Source organism: Gymnoscopelus braueri (genome assembly GCF_963280865.1).
Source record: "Gymnoscopelus braueri genome assembly, chromosome: 21".
NCBI classification, from domain to species: Eukaryota; Metazoa; Chordata; class Actinopteri; order Myctophiformes; family Myctophidae; genus Gymnoscopelus; species Gymnoscopelus braueri.
Genome location: NC_137623.1, coordinates 9,803,232 through 9,824,257, shown reverse-complemented (window position 1 = coordinate 9,824,257; position 21,026 = coordinate 9,803,232). Strand labels below are relative to the sequence as shown.

The 21,026-nt window shown below is 41.5% G+C and overlaps 1 protein-coding gene across 4 annotated transcripts in view; it reads right to left on the bottom strand.

Annotated features, from left to right (window-relative positions):
* The window catches only part of wwp1 (WW domain containing E3 ubiquitin protein ligase 1), a 58,050-nt gene that overhangs the window by 1,980 nt on the left and 35,044 nt on the right, over positions 1-21,026 (bottom strand). Inside the window, exons 9-24 of one of the 4 annotated variants that reach the window (XM_080417799.1) lie at positions 19,766-20,246; positions 17,932-18,027; positions 16,863-17,037; positions 16,346-16,378; positions 12,918-12,972; positions 10,571-10,658; positions 10,236-10,364; positions 9,271-9,343; positions 9,009-9,080; positions 7,602-7,690; positions 7,265-7,424; positions 6,223-6,356; positions 5,292-5,432; positions 4,414-4,534; positions 2,391-2,495; positions 667-763 (exon numbers count right to left, since the gene is read on the bottom strand). In XM_080417799.1, the coding sequence (XP_080273925.1) occupies positions 667-763; positions 2,391-2,495; positions 4,414-4,534; positions 5,292-5,432; positions 6,223-6,356; positions 7,265-7,424; positions 7,602-7,690; positions 9,009-9,080; positions 9,271-9,343; positions 10,236-10,364; positions 10,571-10,658; positions 12,918-12,972; positions 16,346-16,378; positions 16,863-17,037; positions 17,932-18,027; positions 19,766-20,246 (2,049 nt within the window). The remainder of the gene's footprint in view (positions 1-666; positions 764-2,390; positions 2,496-4,413; positions 4,535-5,291; positions 5,433-6,222; positions 6,357-7,264; positions 7,425-7,601; positions 7,691-9,008; positions 9,081-9,270; positions 9,344-10,235; positions 10,365-10,570; positions 10,659-12,917; positions 12,973-16,345; positions 16,379-16,862; positions 17,038-17,931; positions 18,028-19,765; positions 20,247-21,026) is intronic. The other 3 variants (XM_080417800.1, XM_080417801.1, XM_080417802.1) reach the window with 3 other exon arrangements.

The following is a 21,026-nucleotide window of genomic DNA, read 5'->3' as shown; positions in this document are numbered from 1 at the left end:
TATCTATTAGTTGAAGACATACAGTTCATATATTTCATCATCTGCCAAAATGCATTTCAACTGCCATGTTCAAACTGTGCAATAATGAAAATGATGCCTTTTCAGATGTTACAGCTAATACACCAGATGTTGTTGTTGAGGAGGACAGTAGAGAAGTGACCATTCTGGAAGTGGGATGTGCATTCGAGTCTGGAAGAGGCATCCCTTACCATGGTGCTAAAGTACCAACGTCTTAAGGATGCTATTATACAGCTTGGTTACAAATGTTAACTGCTTGTGTTCATATTTGGAAGCCTCTGTAATGTCAATAAACTAGTTGTGAGAGGCCTGCAGATTGCAGGAATGCCCAAGCCAAGAGCTAAGGCATTGGCTAAATTCTATTCAGTGTCTGTGATAATTGGCAGTCGCCACATATGGAAGAAGAGAAAAAAAACTCCAGCAACACCATCAGAGCTGGGGGACCATAGAGAAAGATGGCCAAAGACAGATGGAAGTGGAGAGACTTTGTTGCTGCCCTATGCGCCAGCCAGCGTAATGGGGATAAGTAAGTAACATTTGGAAGAGATGATGCTTCCTGTATCCGTGATCTGTATCCTGAAACACTTGTTGTTGAGTTTCCCAAGCTTGGGCATGTTAAATGCGTGTGAGGCTGTGTGCGCTACTAACCCATGAGCTCAGCGAAGCCCCCTAGTGGCAGCCTGCAGGTCCCTGTGACGAACTGCATGAGCCGCAATCGAACCTCGTTGTCCACTTCCTTCACCAGCTGCAGAGGGAGACAGAGACAACACACACCATAATTAGGATAAAAGGAATCTTTCATTGGTTGTCAACGTGGGTTTCCTGGGGGCCCCCAGCTAAACGATTCATCATTAGAAACCAAATGACCCTAAACAGGTCTGCAATGGACCTTTTAAAAACCTATTGTACTGCACTATATACAGCCCACTTGTGGTGCCGTTATAGTAATGCAAAAATGAAAAAGAAACTTCAGGTGGCATATAATGATGCATTTTATATACTGCTGAAACTCCCAAGATGAAATGTTTGTGAATACCAGTAATGTACCCACCTTTAAAGCTGTATTGAGGAGTCTTATGTACAGATGTATGTGTAGACTGATGTCTAGAGTCAAAGAATGTGTTAATTTGGCCTTAACAGGGATCACACATGGGTACATGGTATTCCTCGTGCTTCTGGAAACACTGGCGGCAACGTTTTTATATGTTTTTAACTGATCTGGGCTTAATGGAGTGAAATCAGTCTGGTTCTTCAGGCTATCTCTGTGTTGCTATTGTCTGTTTTGTGTCTCTGTTTTTGTATGGACCTGTCGTGTCTGAAACGAAGTTCATCTAATCTAATCGATAAGTCTGAGAATGTACACACGGTTCCATTTGGACACTCTCAGAGTTAGATAAGATACAAGACCTTTATTGATCCGGCCGGGGAAATTCAGGCGCCAAAGACAGTACAGCAGTTAAAAACAACTTACAGGGCAAGGGGGTTAAAAAAGGTACTGTAGATACAGCATGATGGAGAGACATCACAGTCAAGCAGTGGTGGAAAAAGTACTCAAATTCTTTACTTAAGTAAAAGTACCAATACTGCAATATAAAAATACTTTGTTACAAGTAAAAGTCCAGAATAAAAAAAATACTTGAGTAAAAGTACAAAAGTATTGGTATCAAAATGTACTTAAAGTACCAAAAGTAAAAGTACTAAATATTTGAAAATAGCCGATCTACAAGCTCACAACGCGTCGCGATGCGACGCGTTGTGAGCTTGTAGATCTGCTATTTTCAAATAGCATAGGTTTAAAATAGGTTTAAAGTAGTTAATGTATGTTTCATTATATCATAATTTATATCTGAAAAGTAACTAGTAACTAAAGTTTTCAAATAATTGTAGTGGAGTAAAAGTACAATATTTGCCTCTGAGATGTAGTGGAGTAGAAGTAAAAGTATTGGAAATTGGAAATACTCAAGTAAAGTACAAATACCTCAAAATTGTACTTAAGTACAGTACTTAAGTAAATGTACTTAGTTACTTTCCACCACTGCAGTCAAGGCAACGGCATCAGTAAGGTGGCAAAAAGGGTGGGAACCTCACATGTCCAAAACAGGATTTCAGGATTCGATTAAAAACAAATAGCAAAAGTAGCAGATCTGCAAGCTCAAAACCGAGCGTTTCGAGCCGCTTTCGAGCTTGCAGATCTGCTACTTTTGATGCTTGTGTGAGACGCTATAAAGTATGATCAAGTAGGGCATTCATTTCCGAAAAAAAACACAAAAAGGTAAGGAGATAAGAGGGATGACAGCAACCATATATCTAAAGCCCTAGTGTGTGTGTGTGTGTGTGTGTGTGTGTGTGTGTGTGTGTGTGGTCAGTAGTACCTGCCAGAACCAGATGATCTGTTTGCTGTTTCTGGTGTAGTGGCGGTACACTGTGTTCCTCTGCCAGTCCTGTAGGTCTACCTCCTGCATGCCACACAGCATCACCTGGAGAACACACACACACACACACACACACACACGCAGTGGTGGAAAAAGTACTCAAATGTTTTACTTAAAGTAAAAGTATCAATATTGCAATGTAGAAATTAGCAAAAGTCCGGAATTCAAAATTCACTTGAAAGTACAAAAGTAGAAAGTACTCAATCATCCAGGGGGTCTTCAGCTAAAATTATTGATAGTCAGAAGCCAAATGGACTCATAATGGTCTGTCGATCTGAAAGTGTTCAAATGGAACGAAATGGACCGTTTGTACACTCTCAGAGTTATAGGCGTCCGTGGCCTAAATGCATGCCAAAATGGGGGGTCCTTGAAATCAAAACGTTTGAGAACCACTGCAGTAAACTGTAATCGAGTGTTGAGGTACTCTATGCATGGACCTCTGACTGACACCATAGAAACTCTTAACCCATTAAGACCTGAAGCCGATTCTACAAATGTCTTCTAAATCCTAACTGTTTTCTGAAAAACCTATGTTTCTATATCAGTGGTGATCAAACTTTTTCATGTCAAGGACCCCCAAAATGATGAATATTTAGCCGCGGACTCCCATCTCAAAATATGTTGTTCCAGGGACCCCCAGAAGCAAAGATTTTAGTTAAAATGTTCGCTTTAAAAGAATATAAATATATTAATTTCCACACATTTTCTGGATTTTTCAAAAATAGCAGATATAGCAGATATAGCAGATATACAAGCTCATAGCGCGGCACCGAGTGCCGCGCTATGAGCTTGTATATCTGCTATTTTTGAATAGCCAAAGTGTAAAATAATGCTTTTTAGTTCAAATCAAAAAATGACACAGACGCGTCCCAGGCATGTAATTGATGTTCACACTGGAATATTCTCTATCAGACATGATCAAACTACTATACTGAGGGTCATTAATGGGCTACATACTGTACTATTATGTTTGTGTGAATGCTGCAATACTCCCACAGGTAATAAAACATGACCCCAAACAACAAGCCAAGGCAAGTCACTAAAGATGGTTAAGGACTGTATAAATCATAAAAAGTGGGCTTTCCTGAAGAAAGTTCAGCTAAGGTCGCCAGTATGAGCAGCTAAGCCAGAAATGTAGGTCAGCTTGGAAACAATTCAAGTACTCCTCCATTGAAAGTGATTTATGCGGTAATAACTCAAAGAAGCTGTGAGCTACAATGAAATGCGACTTCACACTACGGATGAAAAGACACTGGCAAACAATCATTTCAAACAATTTGACACCAGTAAAGTAGGGATGCATGATTAATCGTTCATATCTGCTGGCTTGTTTTATTTTTCTAAAAATGTTGCCTTACAACCCATTAACTGCCAGAGGTATTTACATATTTTTTTAGCCAGTGCCAGAGATTTTTCATTGAAAAATAAAAAGTACTCAGGAGCCGAGATACAGAATTTTTTAGTTTTAAGTTAACAAGGAAGTGGATAGGAGTCTAGATCTTCGAAAAATCATATCTCCTTGGTCTTTGGGTCAAATTTTGTTTTAGTTCACGTAGATCTACGCGACTGGCACATGGCGGCTTTAAATAGGTTCGCATAGATCTACGTGATTGGCAGTGAATCAGTTAATGACATACCCAAAATAGGGACGCCAGGTTGAAAAAAGTGGTTTAAAAGACAAATAAAGAAGATTAAAAATATTAAGGGGAATTATGTGGCATCAGGGGGGTTAAAGGGGTCGAGGCGTTGGGATTTTAAAGTAAAGGACTCAAACATCAAAACAGCATCCTGCCTACAGCTATAAATCAAAACACGTCGCTTCGCGCCACGTTGCGAGCTTGTAGATCTGCTACTTGTGATGCTTTTGTGTGATGCTGTGTGATCAGAAAAACAGAAAAGGTTAGAATAAGGAGATAGGAGGTTTCTGCTCGACAGTGACGAAAGAAGAGTTTGTTGCTCTCACCTCAAGCTCCTTCTCATCAAAGTACTGGAGCCACTGCAGAGGAACCACCTCGTTGAAGCCATCCAGGAAGGCTTTGGTCTGACCTTCCACCCCACGGGAGAACCTCCATTCTGCCATCAGACTGCAAACAGACACACACACACACACGTTTGTATTACTATTGTGAGGACATACAGATGTTAGTATGGCAATTTTTATAAAAGCCCTTTGTAACCTTAACCGTAAAACCTGAGTTATACTCAGTAGCGTCACTGATGTCAGGCACCAAATAGAGCCACTCTACAAGCTCACACATGTCGCGTTGTGAACTTGTAGATCATCGGTGTGCGACACCAACGTGCAGTATATAACGTGCAGTATATAAGTATACTGTAAATCAGAATTAACTCTGACCGTAACCCATTAAGGCATCTGTGTCATTTTCAGATTTCTTTGGCTATTCAAAAATAGCAGATATACATTGCAGATCTGCTATTTTTGAAAGAAATCGTGAAAATGTGTGTATATGTTGAATATATATATATTTTTAAAGAGAACATTTGTAACGCTTCTGGGGGTCCCTGGAACAAAATATTTGACAAATGTTTGCTTTGAAAAATATATATTTAAAGATTTGCACAAATCGTCACGATTTTTCAAAAATAGCAGATCTACAAGCTCGAGCTTGTAGATCTGCTATTTTTGAATAGCCAAAGAAATCTAAAATGACAGATGTGTTCCCGGATTGAATGGGTTAACCCCTAAACCTAACCTCTACACGCCTAATCCTCGTCTACAGTACCTTTCATTATGTTACATAGTACACAGTGTCCCCTCAGCTAAACAAATCCCCTTCTGACTGGTGACCTGGTGGATTTGGTGATGTCTGCTCGTTGTACCTGATGTACTCCTCTTTATTCTCCTCTGTGACCAGGAGGTCGGCGCCGTCAGGTTTCAGGTCGTGGGACGAGAGCTTCCCAAGGATCTCCATGTCCACAGAGAAGAACATCTCTAGACCGCACTCCTCAATGTTGTTGTCCCTGTAAGACATAGGAGATTTTTGCTTATAGATCAGTGGTTTTCAAGCTTTTTGTGCCCAAGGTGCACACGGCGGGCAAGTTAAAATCTCAAGGCACACGTATTCATAGCAAAAATAGCCGAGCTCACAATGCGTCGTATCGCGACAAGTTGGTAACTTGTGTGTTCAGTAGTGTGCAACCATGACTGTGTGTAAATGTGTACAACATTTATTCATCTGGAAGGAGATGAAAACCCTGCATGGTGCAGCAGCACATTATCAGTCATTTTCAATATTGTGTGTCATGTACAGTAACTGCTTTACAGCACAAATTATATTAATATCAGGAAAATATAGTGTTTATATGAGGGACTGAAATAAACAAAATTCTCAAAGGCAATAACATGGTTCGGGTCAGCTGTGGGATTGACATTCACCAAAAGTCAATAAACTGGAGGGTTACCCTGGGAATGTTCCTTGAATGTTTCATGCAAATCTTTTTTTTTTAACCACATATATACTTTGTTGACAGGAGTCCCGCAAGGGTTTATACTAGGTCCCCTCCTTTTTTCCTTCTACATCAAAACCTCCTTGCTGAAGATAACAGACAAACACACAGACAGGACTGATTATTACAATACCCTGCTGCCGGTAATGACCATTGAATTTTTATATTTGTAATTTCTTCATTCATTAGATATCTAAACCAGGCCAAAGGAACGGAACTGCAGCATGAAAAACATCAACCTTAAACGTGCATTTAACAGCAGTGATTTTAGCCGTGTCACTAGCAGTCAGCGGTCTCTCAATACCTGATCCAGATGAGTGAGTTGTAGAACTCTGGGTCAATGGACTCCAGGTCCTTGAGGATTAGCTTCTTATTGAGCATGCGTTTGTAGAAAGGCAGCGAAAAGCCCGTGTCGATGAACTTGCCGTGGAACAGCGCCTGCACACGGGAGAGAGTGTGATAGAGAGAGAGAGAGAGCGAAAGAGACAGCAAGTAATGTAAGTCTGAGAGGGAAATAATAATAATTTACTGTACCATACTTATATTCAAGTGATGGCTTAACCCATTAACACATCCACTGCCAAGGGCTAATCTCATAATGTACTCACCAGTGCCAAGGTGTTTTTGTTGTTTTTTTGTTTTTTTCATGTCGCCATAGATCTTGTTAAAATCCTTAAGATTGAGCGCTACACGGTCTGTTTACATCCGCGAGATCTCCCTGTATCTCCCAGTGAAAACCACGTGTCAAACGGGGCATCCATGTTTGAGTTAGAGCGGATTACGTTAAACAGTGAAATGCGAGGAGAAAAAACTACAGGAAGAGAATTGAGTTTCAGTTTCGTCTGTAGAATGGGAGCGGGCGTGAGCGTCAAAACCGGATCCCAAATAATTCTATTTCCTGTCATCAAACCGGAAACGGAAGTGGATCAAAAAAATTCCGAAAGTGCACCCGGACCGCGCATGCGCGAAAAGACCGCAGCCCGTAGGGCTACGGTCTCGGCGCTTAACAGTTGGATTTAACGGCCCGTAGGACTACGGTCTTGGCAGTTAATGTGTTAAGACCCGGAACGCATCTGTGTCACTTTAGATTTCTTTGGCTATTCAAAAATAGCAGATATACAAGCTCATAGCGCGGCACCGAGTGCCGCGCTATGAGCTTGTAGATCTGCTATTTTTGAAAAATCTTGAAAATATTTTTTTAAGATTATTTTCAAAAAACTGTTAGGATTTAGAAAACATTTTTAAGAATCGCCTCAGGTCTTAATGGGTTAAGTGTGTGTGTGTGTGTGTGTGTGTGTGTGTGTGTGTGTGTGTGTGTGTGTGTGTGTGTGTGTGTGTGCACTCGCCATGGCGATGAAGCGTCCTATGAAACAGAAGTAGGAGAGGTGGTCGGGGTTGATGGTGGAGGCGGGGTTGATCTGCAGACAGTAGTTACTCTTGCCAGCGTACTCAAACAGACAGTACATGGGGTTCAACACCTCATGAGACAGCAAGAAGAACCACTCCCTAGAGAGAGAGACAGAGAGAGAGAGAGGGAGAAGTAGAGAGAGAGGGAAAGGGAAACAGTGTGAGAGAGCGAGAGAAAGACATGGAAAGGGGAGGGAAGGATAGGGGGATTAATTGGTACATCTAGTACACGTGTTTCATACTGTGTGTGTGTGTGTGCGTGCGAGTCTATGTTACCTGGCTAGTCCACCATAGTCGAGTCCCTCTTCCCCTCTGAAGATGACATAGAGCCTCCTCCTCAAGTCGTAAGGCTTCAGGGCCATAATCTGAACACATACATACACACAGACAGACACACACACGCACATAATTTGCATACATAGAAGATATGTAATGTACATGATGTACTGTGTGTATATATATGTGTGTGTGTGTGTGTGCACGCAAGGAGTCAAAATGTTTAGTGAGAGGAGGATAGTGGTTGAGAGGCAATTTACACCTGCCATTAAAATACATCTTGGGTGATCATAATATATAGCAATATGATTGCACTTCACATAAAAATCCAGGTGTAAACGCACCTGAGAGACATTGTGGACAGATTGAAATACGATTACTGAAACTACCATGGGCAGGAGCTTAACAAATTGAGTGCCAGGGTCTTTTTAAAACAGGGTACAGTCGGTGCCTGGATTTTTAACAATTTTTGAACCTTTTTCAAGTAGTCACAAAATATTTTCAGTGGTCACCGTCCTCAAGGTGATCCCCTCATTACACACAATCGGGGGGAAAACATTTAAAACATTAGGTAATCCGTTCCATAGTTGCAGCCAGTTGAAAATAGTCGAAAATAGTCAAAAATACATATTTTAGAAAAAAAGTACACAGGAGCCGAGATACAGGTTTTTGAAGTCATAAGTTAACCAGGAAGTGGATTGGAGTCTAAATCTTCGAAAAATGATATCTCCTGGTGCTGAGAAGAAAAAAAAATAAAAAAAATAAAAAAAAATAATGTTTTTTAAATGTTTTTTAATTTTTTTCCCCAAAAACGGTCATAACCGTTTTTGGCACACAACGCATGGCTTCTCAAAAACGGTCCGGACCGTTTTTGGCACTCAATGTGTTAAGCTGGCAACGTTCTGTGATGCAGGGGCATCATGTGTGGATGTTCTCATAACATGTCAAATACACTTTAATGATGACCTTGCTGTTCTTATGTTTTCAAGTCTGGTGATACTACCAAACCACGACTTCTGCAAATCGCTCTTCAAACGGAGCCATATCCCGCCTGTGTTCTGTCAACTTGTCGTTACAATGACCTTAATCGTTTCCCTGCACAACCACACTAACATTTTGTGTGAGGACTGCGGATGAAAATTAGCATCTTTGCTAAATCCAGTGTATTTACATGTGACGTTCATTAATATGCTCTGTCCTGTCTAAATAAACAAATAAAATAAAGTTAAAAAGTAAGATTTCAAAGGTGTACGCCTCTGTCTGCAATCCCCTCAGCCAGCAGGGTATTATGTTCCAGCCTTAACACATTTTGATAACATGTATAAATATTATGTCAATAAAGAAATCCTATTCCAGATGCAATCTGGGTACATGTCACATAACATGTAAATGAACACTCTCTCTCACCTGCTGGAAGGAGTCTTCAAACAGTGTCTGTCTGGAGACGTTGATCTTCACATGGCTGGGGAGTGCATTGGACTGCAAAGACAGAAAGACAAAGAGCATGAGTCAGATGAGACATTAAACATGATTAGCTTGTAAACCTTGATGAGACAGAGGAGGTTTGTCTAAGATGCCAAGAGCAGAAAAGTCACAATGAGAGCGAAGTGGAGAGAGAGAGAGAAAGAGAGAGAGATGGGGAGAAAATTAGATAAAGACAGACAATTACCTGGCACAAGTATCGGAAATGGGCAAGCTTCCATCTGAAGCTGCGTTCGTAAGCAATTGAAGGGCCCTTGGTGCTGAAGGAGAGCGGAAGGAGTCAAAAGGTTTAGACATCAATCTACTCTAAAATGGCTGATCAGTTTCCCCCAAAATCACATTTTATGCATTTAATAATCTAATCCGTCCATTCTAATATATCAGCGTTAGAAGCCAGTGCACGTACACATAACACTAAAATCACAGTCCTTGTTGTCGCTATATAAGACAGAGCTGACACTATGCATTGAAAGGTGTCTGAGTAATCAGATGGTTATCTGATTGTGTCTGACCATATAAAGTGTAAACTCGTCGAAGACACATTATACAGACTGAAATCAGATTGCTTGTTGAGGCACCTTTGGCGGTGGTTTGAGCAATTTACTTTTTAATACTACATTCACCTGTTTCCTAGGCTGTGTGTTTTCCACTTCCTGTCGATTTCATTGGATATCATTGGTCATCTGACCAGTTTCATTGGATTTCATTGGATCAAATCGACAGGAAGTGGAAAACACACAGCCTAGGAAACAGGTGGATACTTTCAGTCTATTCCTATATATACTTGTTTGTCCAACATTGTTATATGAACATTTTCTAATAGAAATGGATTCTTATTTGATTTATAATTTTATTTTACACCCTTTTCTCCCTGATTTAGTCTTTAGATAGAACTTGCACGAAAACGAATTTCACCCACTTTTTTTTACTTTTGCAAACCTGTGATGTGACAATAAACCAGATTCCGATTCTGACAAAGCAGGATGCACCACGGTGGATTTGAACCCACAACCTCCGTGGTGGTGGGCAGGCACTTTACCACCTCGCCACCCGAGCGCCCCTTATTGGAATTTTGATTCAAATTCTGATGTGGAAAATGTGATTACAAATGCACAGGAACATGGGTCATATTATCAAGGTGTTTGGTCTTACACAGAGGATTTTCCCGTGCGCGGGTCGTTGAAGGTGGTAGTTCGCGTGTTGTGATCCACAAAGTAGCGGACTCCTTCCCTTGTGTACCGAATCTCCCAACCCTCCGGAAGAGGGTCCTCATTCTGTAGCCTGTACAAGCACGCACGCACGCACACACACACACACAACCCAAAAGATCGAAGCCAAAACATACAATATTTAGTGAACAAGTCTGCTATTAAGCTGGCCACAGTCTGTTCAGGATAGGGTGTAATGTGTTGACAAGTCAGCGGCTAAATGGGCATTGACAGAGAGACCAGATTCTGGTTCTGATGCTGCAGTACAGCCACACTCACCCTTGCGTTCGAGGGTCTTCCCACTGTGTGGTCTTAGTGCTGTGGTTGACAAAGTACACTCTGTCATTGGAGTCCACACGCCTCTCTGCTTGTGGACACGTATGTGCACACACACAAACACAAACAAAAAGACATATTAGGACCTTAAAACGTAAGGCCCTACATATTTTGTTTGTTTTAGCAAAAACAGTTACCTAAATATTTTTGGACAAAATGTATATGATGACATCCACAAAATAGGGATGGGAAAAGTGGTTAACAAATGCGTAACATCTGGTAGGCAGTGTATCACATTGATATCTCTAATCTCTGTCACAAACACAGAAGAAGAGGAAGTTAAACAGAGCATGCAATGGTCAGGAGTTTTACCAAAGCTGCTGAACAATATGGATTTGAACAAGTTAGTTCTAACTTTTACAAAAGATTACACATACATTAGACTGAACGGGCTAGTTTGAGAGCAATCTCGAAACCCATTGACTATCATCTAATGACGATTTAGCCTGTGAAGGCAAGGGAAGATTCTCCACACGGACTGTTCACCTGGATGCTAACCTTGTGTCACCAAAGCCTCCTTCGTGATTGGTCAATACTACTCAAGACTACAAATTGACTACAAACGGGAACCAGAACACTTCCGACACCAAAAATATTGTCCCTTACAGTACCTACAGATTCTGTGTTAGAGTGAGGGTGCTAACGTTTATCAGCAGCAACTGATGAGGTTGGAGGTTTGACATTAGTACAGCTGGTCTTAATGGACTGAAAAGGTGGGCCTAATGAAAAGGGACAACCCACCACAAGACAAGATGGAGACAACACATTTTATGTCTCCATCTTATTAATCGGTCTATGCGTACTAACCAGTCTACACGGTTCTTCAAATAAAGGGGAACAGGGGCATAATATTTGTTTGCCACTTAGATATGGATCTCAATATTCAAACTTGCACATTGTCAACAGAATATTGCTGACACACCCAAATCTAGAATACAACCCATATCCAATCCGTCTGCATAGTCTCACGTAGCCCTGCAATCAGATATCTCTCTGCCTACCGATACGTCTGGTGACATCTAAATTCAATGTAAGGGCTTGAACTTGTTGGAAACAATTCTTGAGATTTTAAAAACTGCATTTCAGAATCATTGCAAAGACTTTAGGATGGCCCTTTATATTGGCACAGAATAAGGATTGGTTTCCAAAGCATTAGGCGTAGGTTTTTATTTTTTTAATTTTTTTAACCCTTTAACACATTGACAGCCAGAGGTTAATCTCATAATGTACTCACCAGTGCCAACGTTTTATTGTTGTTTTTTGTTTTTTTCACGTCGCCATAGACCTCGTTAAAATCCTTAAGATTGATCTGTGCACTGTTTGTAAACATCGCGGACATCTCCCTGCGTCTACCAGTCCAAACCACGTGTCAAACGGGGCATCCATTGTTGAGTTAGAACGGTTTATGTTAAACAGTGATCAGCGAGGAGAAAAACTACAATCGAAGAAAATGGCGTCTCAGTGTGCGCTTTAGAATGGGAGCCGGCGTGATCGTCAAAACCGGATCCCAAATAATTCTGTTTCCGGTGGTGTTACAATGAAATGTGCCGTACTAGAAAATTGAAAAAAGTTTTTTTTTTCGAAAAAAAATGAAAAAGCACCACAGCCCGTAGGCTACGGGATCGGCGCTTTACCGTTGGATTTAACGGCCCGTAGAACTACGGGCCCGGCGGTCAATGTGTTAAGACCTGGAACGCATCTGTGTCACTTTTTGATTTGAGGTAAAAAAAAGCATTATTTTACACTTTGGCTATTCAAAAATAGCAGATATACAAGCTGGTGCCGCGCTATGAGCTTGTAGATCTGCTATTTTTGAAAAATCGTGAAAATGTGTGCAAATCTTTGAATATATATATTTTTAAAGCAAACATTTTTAACTCAAAACTTTGCTTCTGGGGGTCCCTGGAACTAAATATTTTGATGGGGGTCCGCGGCCAAATACATATAATTGTGGGGATCCATGACATGAAAAAGATTGCGCACCACTGACATAGAAACATACGTTTCTCAGAAAACTGTTGGAATTTACAAGACATTTCTAGAATCGGCTTCAGGTCTTAATGGGTTAAACGGGAAAGCATCCGTGACATTTTAGATTTTAGCGTTGGCTCTTCAAAAATAGCAGACATACAAGCTCACAGTGCGTCACTTTTTTTTGCCACGCTGCGAGTTTGTGCATCTGCTGTTTTTGAAGATTTTTGAAAAATCTTGTAAAGTATGAGAACTACCGGATTTAGAAGGCATTTGTAGAATGGGCCTTAAAGGTCTTAAATTAAGGAGCTGAACTCACCCCAGCCAGGAGGCAGCGGGCCCAGAGGGTCGTTCTTAGCAGACATCATGGAGGCCTGGAAACAAAGCCATGCATCCATTCAGACCCACCAGGAAAACACACCAATCAGGTTAGAAATATGACACATAATCCAAGTTAAAAAATATAAAAAGAAACTAGAAAATATTTATTCTCTATTGACCACTTAAAGTATTGCACTTCAAATAAAACGTTTCGCATTCTGAGCTTGTGAGATAAATGTTCTTCTATTTTTGCAGAATGTCCACCCATTTTTGCTGAATATTATGACAGGCAGCCCAGAATGGGGACACCAGGGTTCATCTGGTTAAGGAATTTCCATTTGGTAGATAATCCAAAAAAAACCTAATAATTTGCTTATTAACTTATTTGCTAACGTATGTTGCTGATGACACGGAGAGCAGCCTGTCGAGGTGATTTACCAAACACAGTCCAAATCATTTCCTGTTTAGTGTTGAAAGCTAGTCAGGGTAAGATTCTCTCAAGACAGATTCAGCAGCTCGGCAGCAGATTTAGCAGCCGATGGGTTCCCAGATTGGGGTCAGGGTAGATGAATGGGAAGGGTGGTGGTTTGTGGCCTCTCTCAGACCACCAGATCAATGGCTGCCCTGACAAGAAGTTAGACCCTCCAGAAAAACGCGGGCAAAAATCCTTGATTATGCGGGCTAAAACTCTTGATTATGCGGGCTAAAACTCTCCATTATGCGGGCTAAAACTCTCCATTATGCGGGCTAAAACTCTTGATTATGCGGGCTAAAACTCTTGATTATGCGGGCTAAAACTCTTGATTATGCGGGCTAAAATCCTTGATTATGCGACGAAATATGCATTTTTTTTTGCAATTTTATGCGGTGAAATTGCGGGAAGTTGCGAAATATGCGGGAAGTTGTGAAATATGCTGCAATATGCAGAAATATGCGAAATGTTGCGAAAAATGCGAATTATGTTAAAAGTTGCGAAATATGCAGAAATATGCGATGCGAATCGCATATTATGCGATGCGATGTGCGTATTATGCGATGCGGCCTTTTTGAAAAAACGTTACCCCCGCATAATTATGCGCCATTTTGCTGATTATGCGGTAAATTCTGCGATCGCATAAACGCATTTTTCTGGAGGGTCTAAGAAGTAGGTTGCAAACACTGGGTCACCCAGGGGTGTAAAACAACTGCACCAGGAGAATGAAAGTAGAGGATGAACGGGTCTGGGTTTACATTTACATAGCGTGTGACCTGTGTGAAAACTACATGCCTACATTTATTAAGATTAAGATTGACATGAGCCAATAACCCCAGCCCAATAAAAGACAAAAGCACAATCCCAGCACAGTTTGCGATTAACGCTCAACGCCTTTAGATTATCTACATTGTGACATTTTGAGAGCTCAACTTACAACAGGAATGTAGGCCATGGCATAAAAACAAAAAGTTATTGAGCAGTTACAGATGGAGTCAAGCCACATCTTCTACACAAATGCACATAATCCATACAATATTCGCCAGGAAAAAAAATCAAAGCAATATCTACATCATCAGACCTGCTGTGACTGAATTATCTTCGAAGACAATTTTAAGAGCTGTTGACCGTTAGCTCTGATTTGGGGGGGGGGGGTGGGGGTGCTCGGAGCTGAAATGACCTGTGTGCACATTATGTGATGTGAAGGGCGATAAAGGCTGCAGCTGCAGTCCGGTGGGGAAACCGGGTACTCCAATGACGGCAGAAGGTTTGCATTGTGTAAAATGGTCAGATTGTGGCTCTGCTGGTGACATTTTGGAGAGGTTAGCCAGCAATCTTTTTATTTGGAAAAGATGTAGAGCAGATTGCTGTGGGTACGGTACATAGTGAATATATAAAGTCAATATAAATATAAAGAATGTAAAGTGTCTTTGGAAATCAGACAATTTACCTAGATAGTCTGGGAGTGTACTAAACGAAATGTTGCACTTTATAGACATTTTATAGACAAAATGACGTCGCGTACTGTAGCTCCTCAGCCTGAAGTCGCTCTTAACACATCCACCGCCAAGAACGTAGTCCTACGGTCCGTTAAATCCAACTGTTAAGCGCCGAAACCGTAGTCCTACGGTCCGGGTGTTTTTTCCTTTTTTTCGATTTTTTTTTTTTTTCAATTTTCTAGGGGGACCATTTTCAGTGTAACACCACTAGAAGTCGACCGGAAGTGCGATCACGTTTTTTGTTTCCCGTCGGCCTCCATTCTAAGTCGTACACTAAAAGCCCTGTAAAACCTATGTAGTTTTTCATCCTCGCATTTCCCATGTTAACATAAACGGTCAGAACTCAAACATGGCGGCTCCGTTTGACACGCGGTCTCGACGAGTAGACACCAGGACATGTGCCCGTTGTTTACAAACAGTGGATCGCGCAATCTAAAGGATTTTAACGGGGCCTATGGCGACCTGAAAAAAAAAAAAAACAACAATAAAACCTTGGCACTGGTGAGTACATTATGAGATTAGCCCTTGGCGGTGGATGTGTTAACTGTCCTACTTTATGTGGCATTTGCCAAGACAAATTTGGGATGCGAGATAATTGCTAAATAATTGCTTTTCTTGTTTTCCCATTTGAAATCCCTCTGGTTTCACTGAAACGGATAGTAGAAAGTATGTCGTTTTTCACGCTAACCACAAAATGACTACAAACTCCATAAGGGCGCTCTCTCACCGCACTTTTATTTTACCTCTGGGGCAGAATCTGCCAATGCATTGTCAATGTAAATGCGTGGATTCACGCAAGAGCGGATGTTTCCGCCTGTCGCGCAGACCTTGCGTTTATCTGCTCTACACGACTTGTCCATTGTAAGCAGAAAACTGCTGGAGGCAGGAGCTGTTTTTCCCCCTCTGTCCAATCGGGTGAGTCGAAGGCGGACCGTCCCAAGACTCAGGAAGCACCATGGTGCTCAAGGCAGCAGGCGGTGCGGGCTACGGGGACGGTCTTGAATGTGAGTGACAGGTGCGTCACAGTGTTTTTTTGAATCCGCTGGCTGCAAAAAACTGTGGCCGCGCACAACCTGCGTTTAACAGCGGCCAGCCAATTTTTGGTGAGAGCGCGTCCTAACCAAGTAGATCCCCCAGGATTCTGCGATTCCGGAAATTACCATCTGATTACTCGGAATACAAGGCACGGTGCAGAAAACAAGCATAATGACAGATAATTGTTGTCGTTTTCATCCCGGTCGTGGTCAGATCGTGTGCAACGTGTGAGCATGTGCTGTATTGTGTGTGTGTGTGTGTGTGTGTGTGGATAAAGTTTTGGAGAAGGCGGGTTCTAAAGGCAGGCTTTTCACAGCGAATTCAGTACGAGTCTCGAGTCATATCATAAGTTTTGATTGAAAGCAACGGGCATAATTGAGTGATTTCTGTGTGTGTGTGTGTGTGTGTGTGTGTACTTACAATGGCTGGACTTATGCTGCTAAATAAATCTGCCTAAGGGGGACAAAGGAAATGTTGATTATTTTATAACCAGTAACATTGACTCAATTACTAGGTTCCACAGTGTTTTAGAATGGTATTACAATCAATTGTATCTATTTTATCGCGGATTTTACTAATTATTAAAACAAAATCAATTTTTGCTTGATTAATGGTGATTTTAGTAGTTTAGTAGTTTTTTATTGTACATGGAATATTAACTGTCAAGCCGCGGATTCCGGAATCAAGGATTGTTCTCAGCAGAATCAAGACTTTTTCTCCGCGGAATCCTGGGGGAACTAATGGAGGCCTTTTCTTCAAAAGCGAAACAAAACACACACAAAAGATAGAGGGTTGATGTCATGCGTTATTCCTTGATTTGTCTTGGCCGACCTGCTGCCACAGCCAATTAAAGGGCCAACCGCATAACAGCAATGTCCCTGGCAGGTTTGATTCCTGCCTCATGACCTCTAAAAAGGAGCAGTCCTTTCCCACTTACAGAGTAGAGGCATCTCTGGTTGAACTGGTGCATTGCTCCCTGCAGCTGATTACGCTGGCTCTGCCACGCCTCAAAGTTGCGGACCGACTCCATGGTGGGCCTCTGCCATGTTGTGGTCCGGGTATTGTGATCCACATAGTAGATCCTGCCCCGGTCATCAACACGCCGCTCCCATCTGGACAGAGCAGAGAGAGAGACGGAAGGATTGAGAAAGAGAGTGTGCATCAGGTATGTTGATCAAACACCAGCTCAATGACACAGAACATTCCGTCTTAGCAGATAGATGGAGAAGGCAAGGAAAGATGCAGGAAATACACCCATACAACACAATACACTATGATAAGTGTTTCCCCAAACAAAGGGTTGGGAACCATTTTAGGTCATGGACATTGGGTCATTTTTAATGAGCATTTTCCCCAGAAATATTCAAAGAAATGTAAAATAAATTGCAGAAATGTAAGTTCAAAATGAGGAAAAATTGCTCATCTGTAGGCTCAAAATATGCCACGTGAGTTGTGACCTTGTATAAGCAATTTTTAAAACGGGGCTTATGTGGTTAATTTATATAAATAATATATTTGAGTAAGTTTGGGTGCTGTGAAGACACCAAATTGGGCTTCGAGCTGAAAAGGTTTGGTAACTCCTAGACTATGACCAAAATATATATCAAAATAATAAACACCTAGACCATACCCTTCGGGGGATATGAGCACCCAAAGCGCGTCATGGTCCGCTTGTTTCACGGACGTGGCAACACCGGCGCTTGTTGCACGCACATGATTTGGCAACCCGGGAGCCAGCCAACACAAAAACGCTAATAAACAGCTGACATTCGGGGAAAGTGAAAAACGATGATGATGATGATAGTATGATGATGATGATGATGTATAGTATAGTATGATGGTCAAATGATACAGCTGATTTCTGTACAGAAAGAGCTTGTATATTGAGACCCCTAGTTTATCCATCTTATTAGCCCCTGACATGTACTCCATAATGGAGATGGTGTTTTGGTGGGCTAACCAAATATAATTGCGGACACCCTGACTTGTTAGTGTGTGAAACTGACCCTGGAGGCAGTGGCTGTGGTCTCTCCCACGTGGTCGTCCTGGTGTTGTGGTCTACGTAGTACGTTCTCCCATGGGGGTCTTTCCTCTGCTCCCACCTGAAAGACACATCTAAGGTCAGTCAAAGTTCCACACGCTAAACTCACAGATTGTTGTGGCATTGGAAATGAACAGAGATCAGTCAAACGCTGGTACCCGACTGTGGCTGATTAGTTTGTCTTTGTACTGGTGAAGCAGAGACAACCCAAAACTCAGTTAACAAAACACTAATAATTAACTGCTGACAACGTGCATGGGCATAGGACTCACATTTAGGGCGAAGACATACTTTTATAGAGGTTTGTAGAGGTTTGGGTTGTGTAGTTACCTTGCCATGATGTAACTCCAAAGGTGGACAAGAAATCAAAACTAATTGCTCCATTGATTAGAAATTGATAATTCAAAATATGCTCCTCATTGACTTACATTGTATGGTAAAACATCTCTCAAAGTGACTCTTTTAGCATATAAACAAACGCAAATAAAGTTGATTCAGACAATATAGAACATCACCAAACCCAGTACTGTTTGTTTTTTTAATAAAAAATGTTTACTTCTTGTTGATTTTGCTATTTTTATTAAGAAGAAAACCCGGACTGGATTTACGGATCCGGATCTTCAAATAGTAAAATCAGCAGGAAGTTAACATTCTTATTAAAAAAAAAAACAGTACTGGGTTTGGTGATGTTCTATATTGTCTGAATCAGCTTTGTTCGTGTTTGTTTACATGCTAAAAGAGTGACATTGAGAGATGTTTTACCGTACAATGTAAGTCAATGAGGAGCAAATTTAGAATTATCAATTTCTAATCAATGGAGCAATTATATTCTAAGAATAAATTAGCTCTCTCTTCCTTTACCTTCATCTTTACCTCCCAGTTCATCCCTATGTCCATTTGCCATGCCTACCTCTTCTTTGCGTTTACATGCACAAAAATACCACTATTACTGGGAATAATCCTAATTAAGCATGTTGTTAATGTGTCTGAGACATACTGTACCATCATCACTAGTGTTAAGTGTCATCGAAATGAAGCACCATCTGCATTGTGATTCTTGTCCAGCAGATACCGGTCGGACAGGAACCACCGCCATGTTGGTTTTGGGTTTCAGTACCCGACCATAAAGTCAATAGTCTGGCCTGGAGGCTAATAACCTAGTTAACAAGCCTAGGGCCGATGCATCAGTGCAGTGGTTCTCACAGTGGGTTCCAGGGACCCTTAGGGGGGGGGGGGGGATTGTACAATTGAGATTGTACAAATGGAACCAAATGGACCCGCAACATTTGCACAATCTCAAGAGTTAACCCATTTAAGACCTGGAACGCATCTGTGTCGATTTAGATTTCTTTGGCTATTCAAAAAAAGCAGATATACAAGCTCATAGTGCGGCACCGAGTGCCGCACTACGAGCTTGTAGATCTGCTATTTTTGTAAGATTGTGACAATTTGTGCAAATCTTTGAATATATATTTTTTAAAGCGAACAAATCTCAAATCTTTGCTTCTGGGGGGTCCCTGGAAGGAAATATTTGGAGATGGGGGTCCGCGGGCAAATACATATCATTTTGGGGGTCCTTGACATGAACAAGTTTGAGAACCACTGATATAGCAACATGCGTTTTTTTCAAAAAAAATGTCAACTGACATTTTGTAGAATCGGCCTCAAGTCTTAATGGGTCTTAAAAGGGGGGTCTTCGAAATGAATACGTTTGAGAACCACCGCATTAGTGTGCATGTGTACAGTACATACTCTCACTACTGTCACCTGCCCCCCCCATATCCCAGTGGTGTTTTTACCCTGGTGGCAGGGGGTCCGGGGCTCCAGCGTTGGGATTCTCTTGCCTGGGCTTTGCCCCGTCCGTAGCTGCCGTTCCATCTGCGCCTCCATCACCGTCACCTCCACCTCCTCCTCCTCCTCCTGAGGCCGGCGCCGTCTCGCCGGAGGCTACTACGGAAGAGGAGGCCGAGACCGCGGCCGGTGGTGCCTGTGCTGTGGCGTTGGAGGCGGAGGGGTCGGTAGCAGCAGCAGCAGCAGCAGGAGCAGCACCATCATCACCACCATCATTAGCAGCAGAGGACGAAGTGGCAGGAGCTGGTGTGGAGGAGCTGGTGGTGCTGCCGGAGGAGGCTGTAGGGACGGGGGTTGTTGTGCTATCTGGGTCTGACAGGGCGGTGTCGTGGCTGCAGTCCTTCGGGATGTCTGCAGGGGGCAGCGCCTCGTGTGCTGTTGTGGTGGCGGCATCCGGAGCAGCGACGTTGTTACGCGACTCTACGTTGACTGCGGGGGGAGAGAGTACAGAGGGGAGAGAGACAAAGGGCACAAGAGGGTCAAACTCAGTGGTGGAAAAAGTACTCAATTTTTTTACTTAAGTAAAAGTACCAATACTGCAATATAAAAATACTCTGTTACAAGTAAAAGTCCATAATTAAAAAAATACTTGAGTAAAAGTACAAAAGTATTGGCATAAAAATGTACTTAAAGTACCAAAAGTAAAAGTACTAAATATTTGAAAATAGCCGATCTACAAGCTCTCAACGCGTCGCGATGCGACGCGTTGTGAGCTTGTAGATCTGCTATTTTCAAATAGCCTATGTATAAAATAGGGCTAAAGTGGTTAATGTATGTTTCATTATATCATAGTTTATCTGAAAAGTAACTAGTAACTAAAGTTTTCAAATAATTGTAGTGGAGTAAAAGTACAATATTTGCCTCTGAGATGTAGTGGAGTAGAAGTAAAAGTACTGGAAATTGGAAATACTCAAGTAAAGTACAAATACCTCAAAATTGTACTTAAGTACAGTACTTAAGTAAATGTACTTAGTTACTTTCCACCACTGGTCAATTGTAGTATTGAAATGTTTTATCTATCAGAAAGTTTTTGTGATTATTTGTATTTATTTAATTGCTTATAAGTTAAATGTTCTCGACCAGAAACTTTAATAAAATCAATGTTTTTCAAATTGATATTGCAATTATTATTATTGATTTTTTTTTCTAGAACACTCTTCAAAATCGGACTGGCCCCAAGAATTTCTAATTTAATATTACAAATATTAT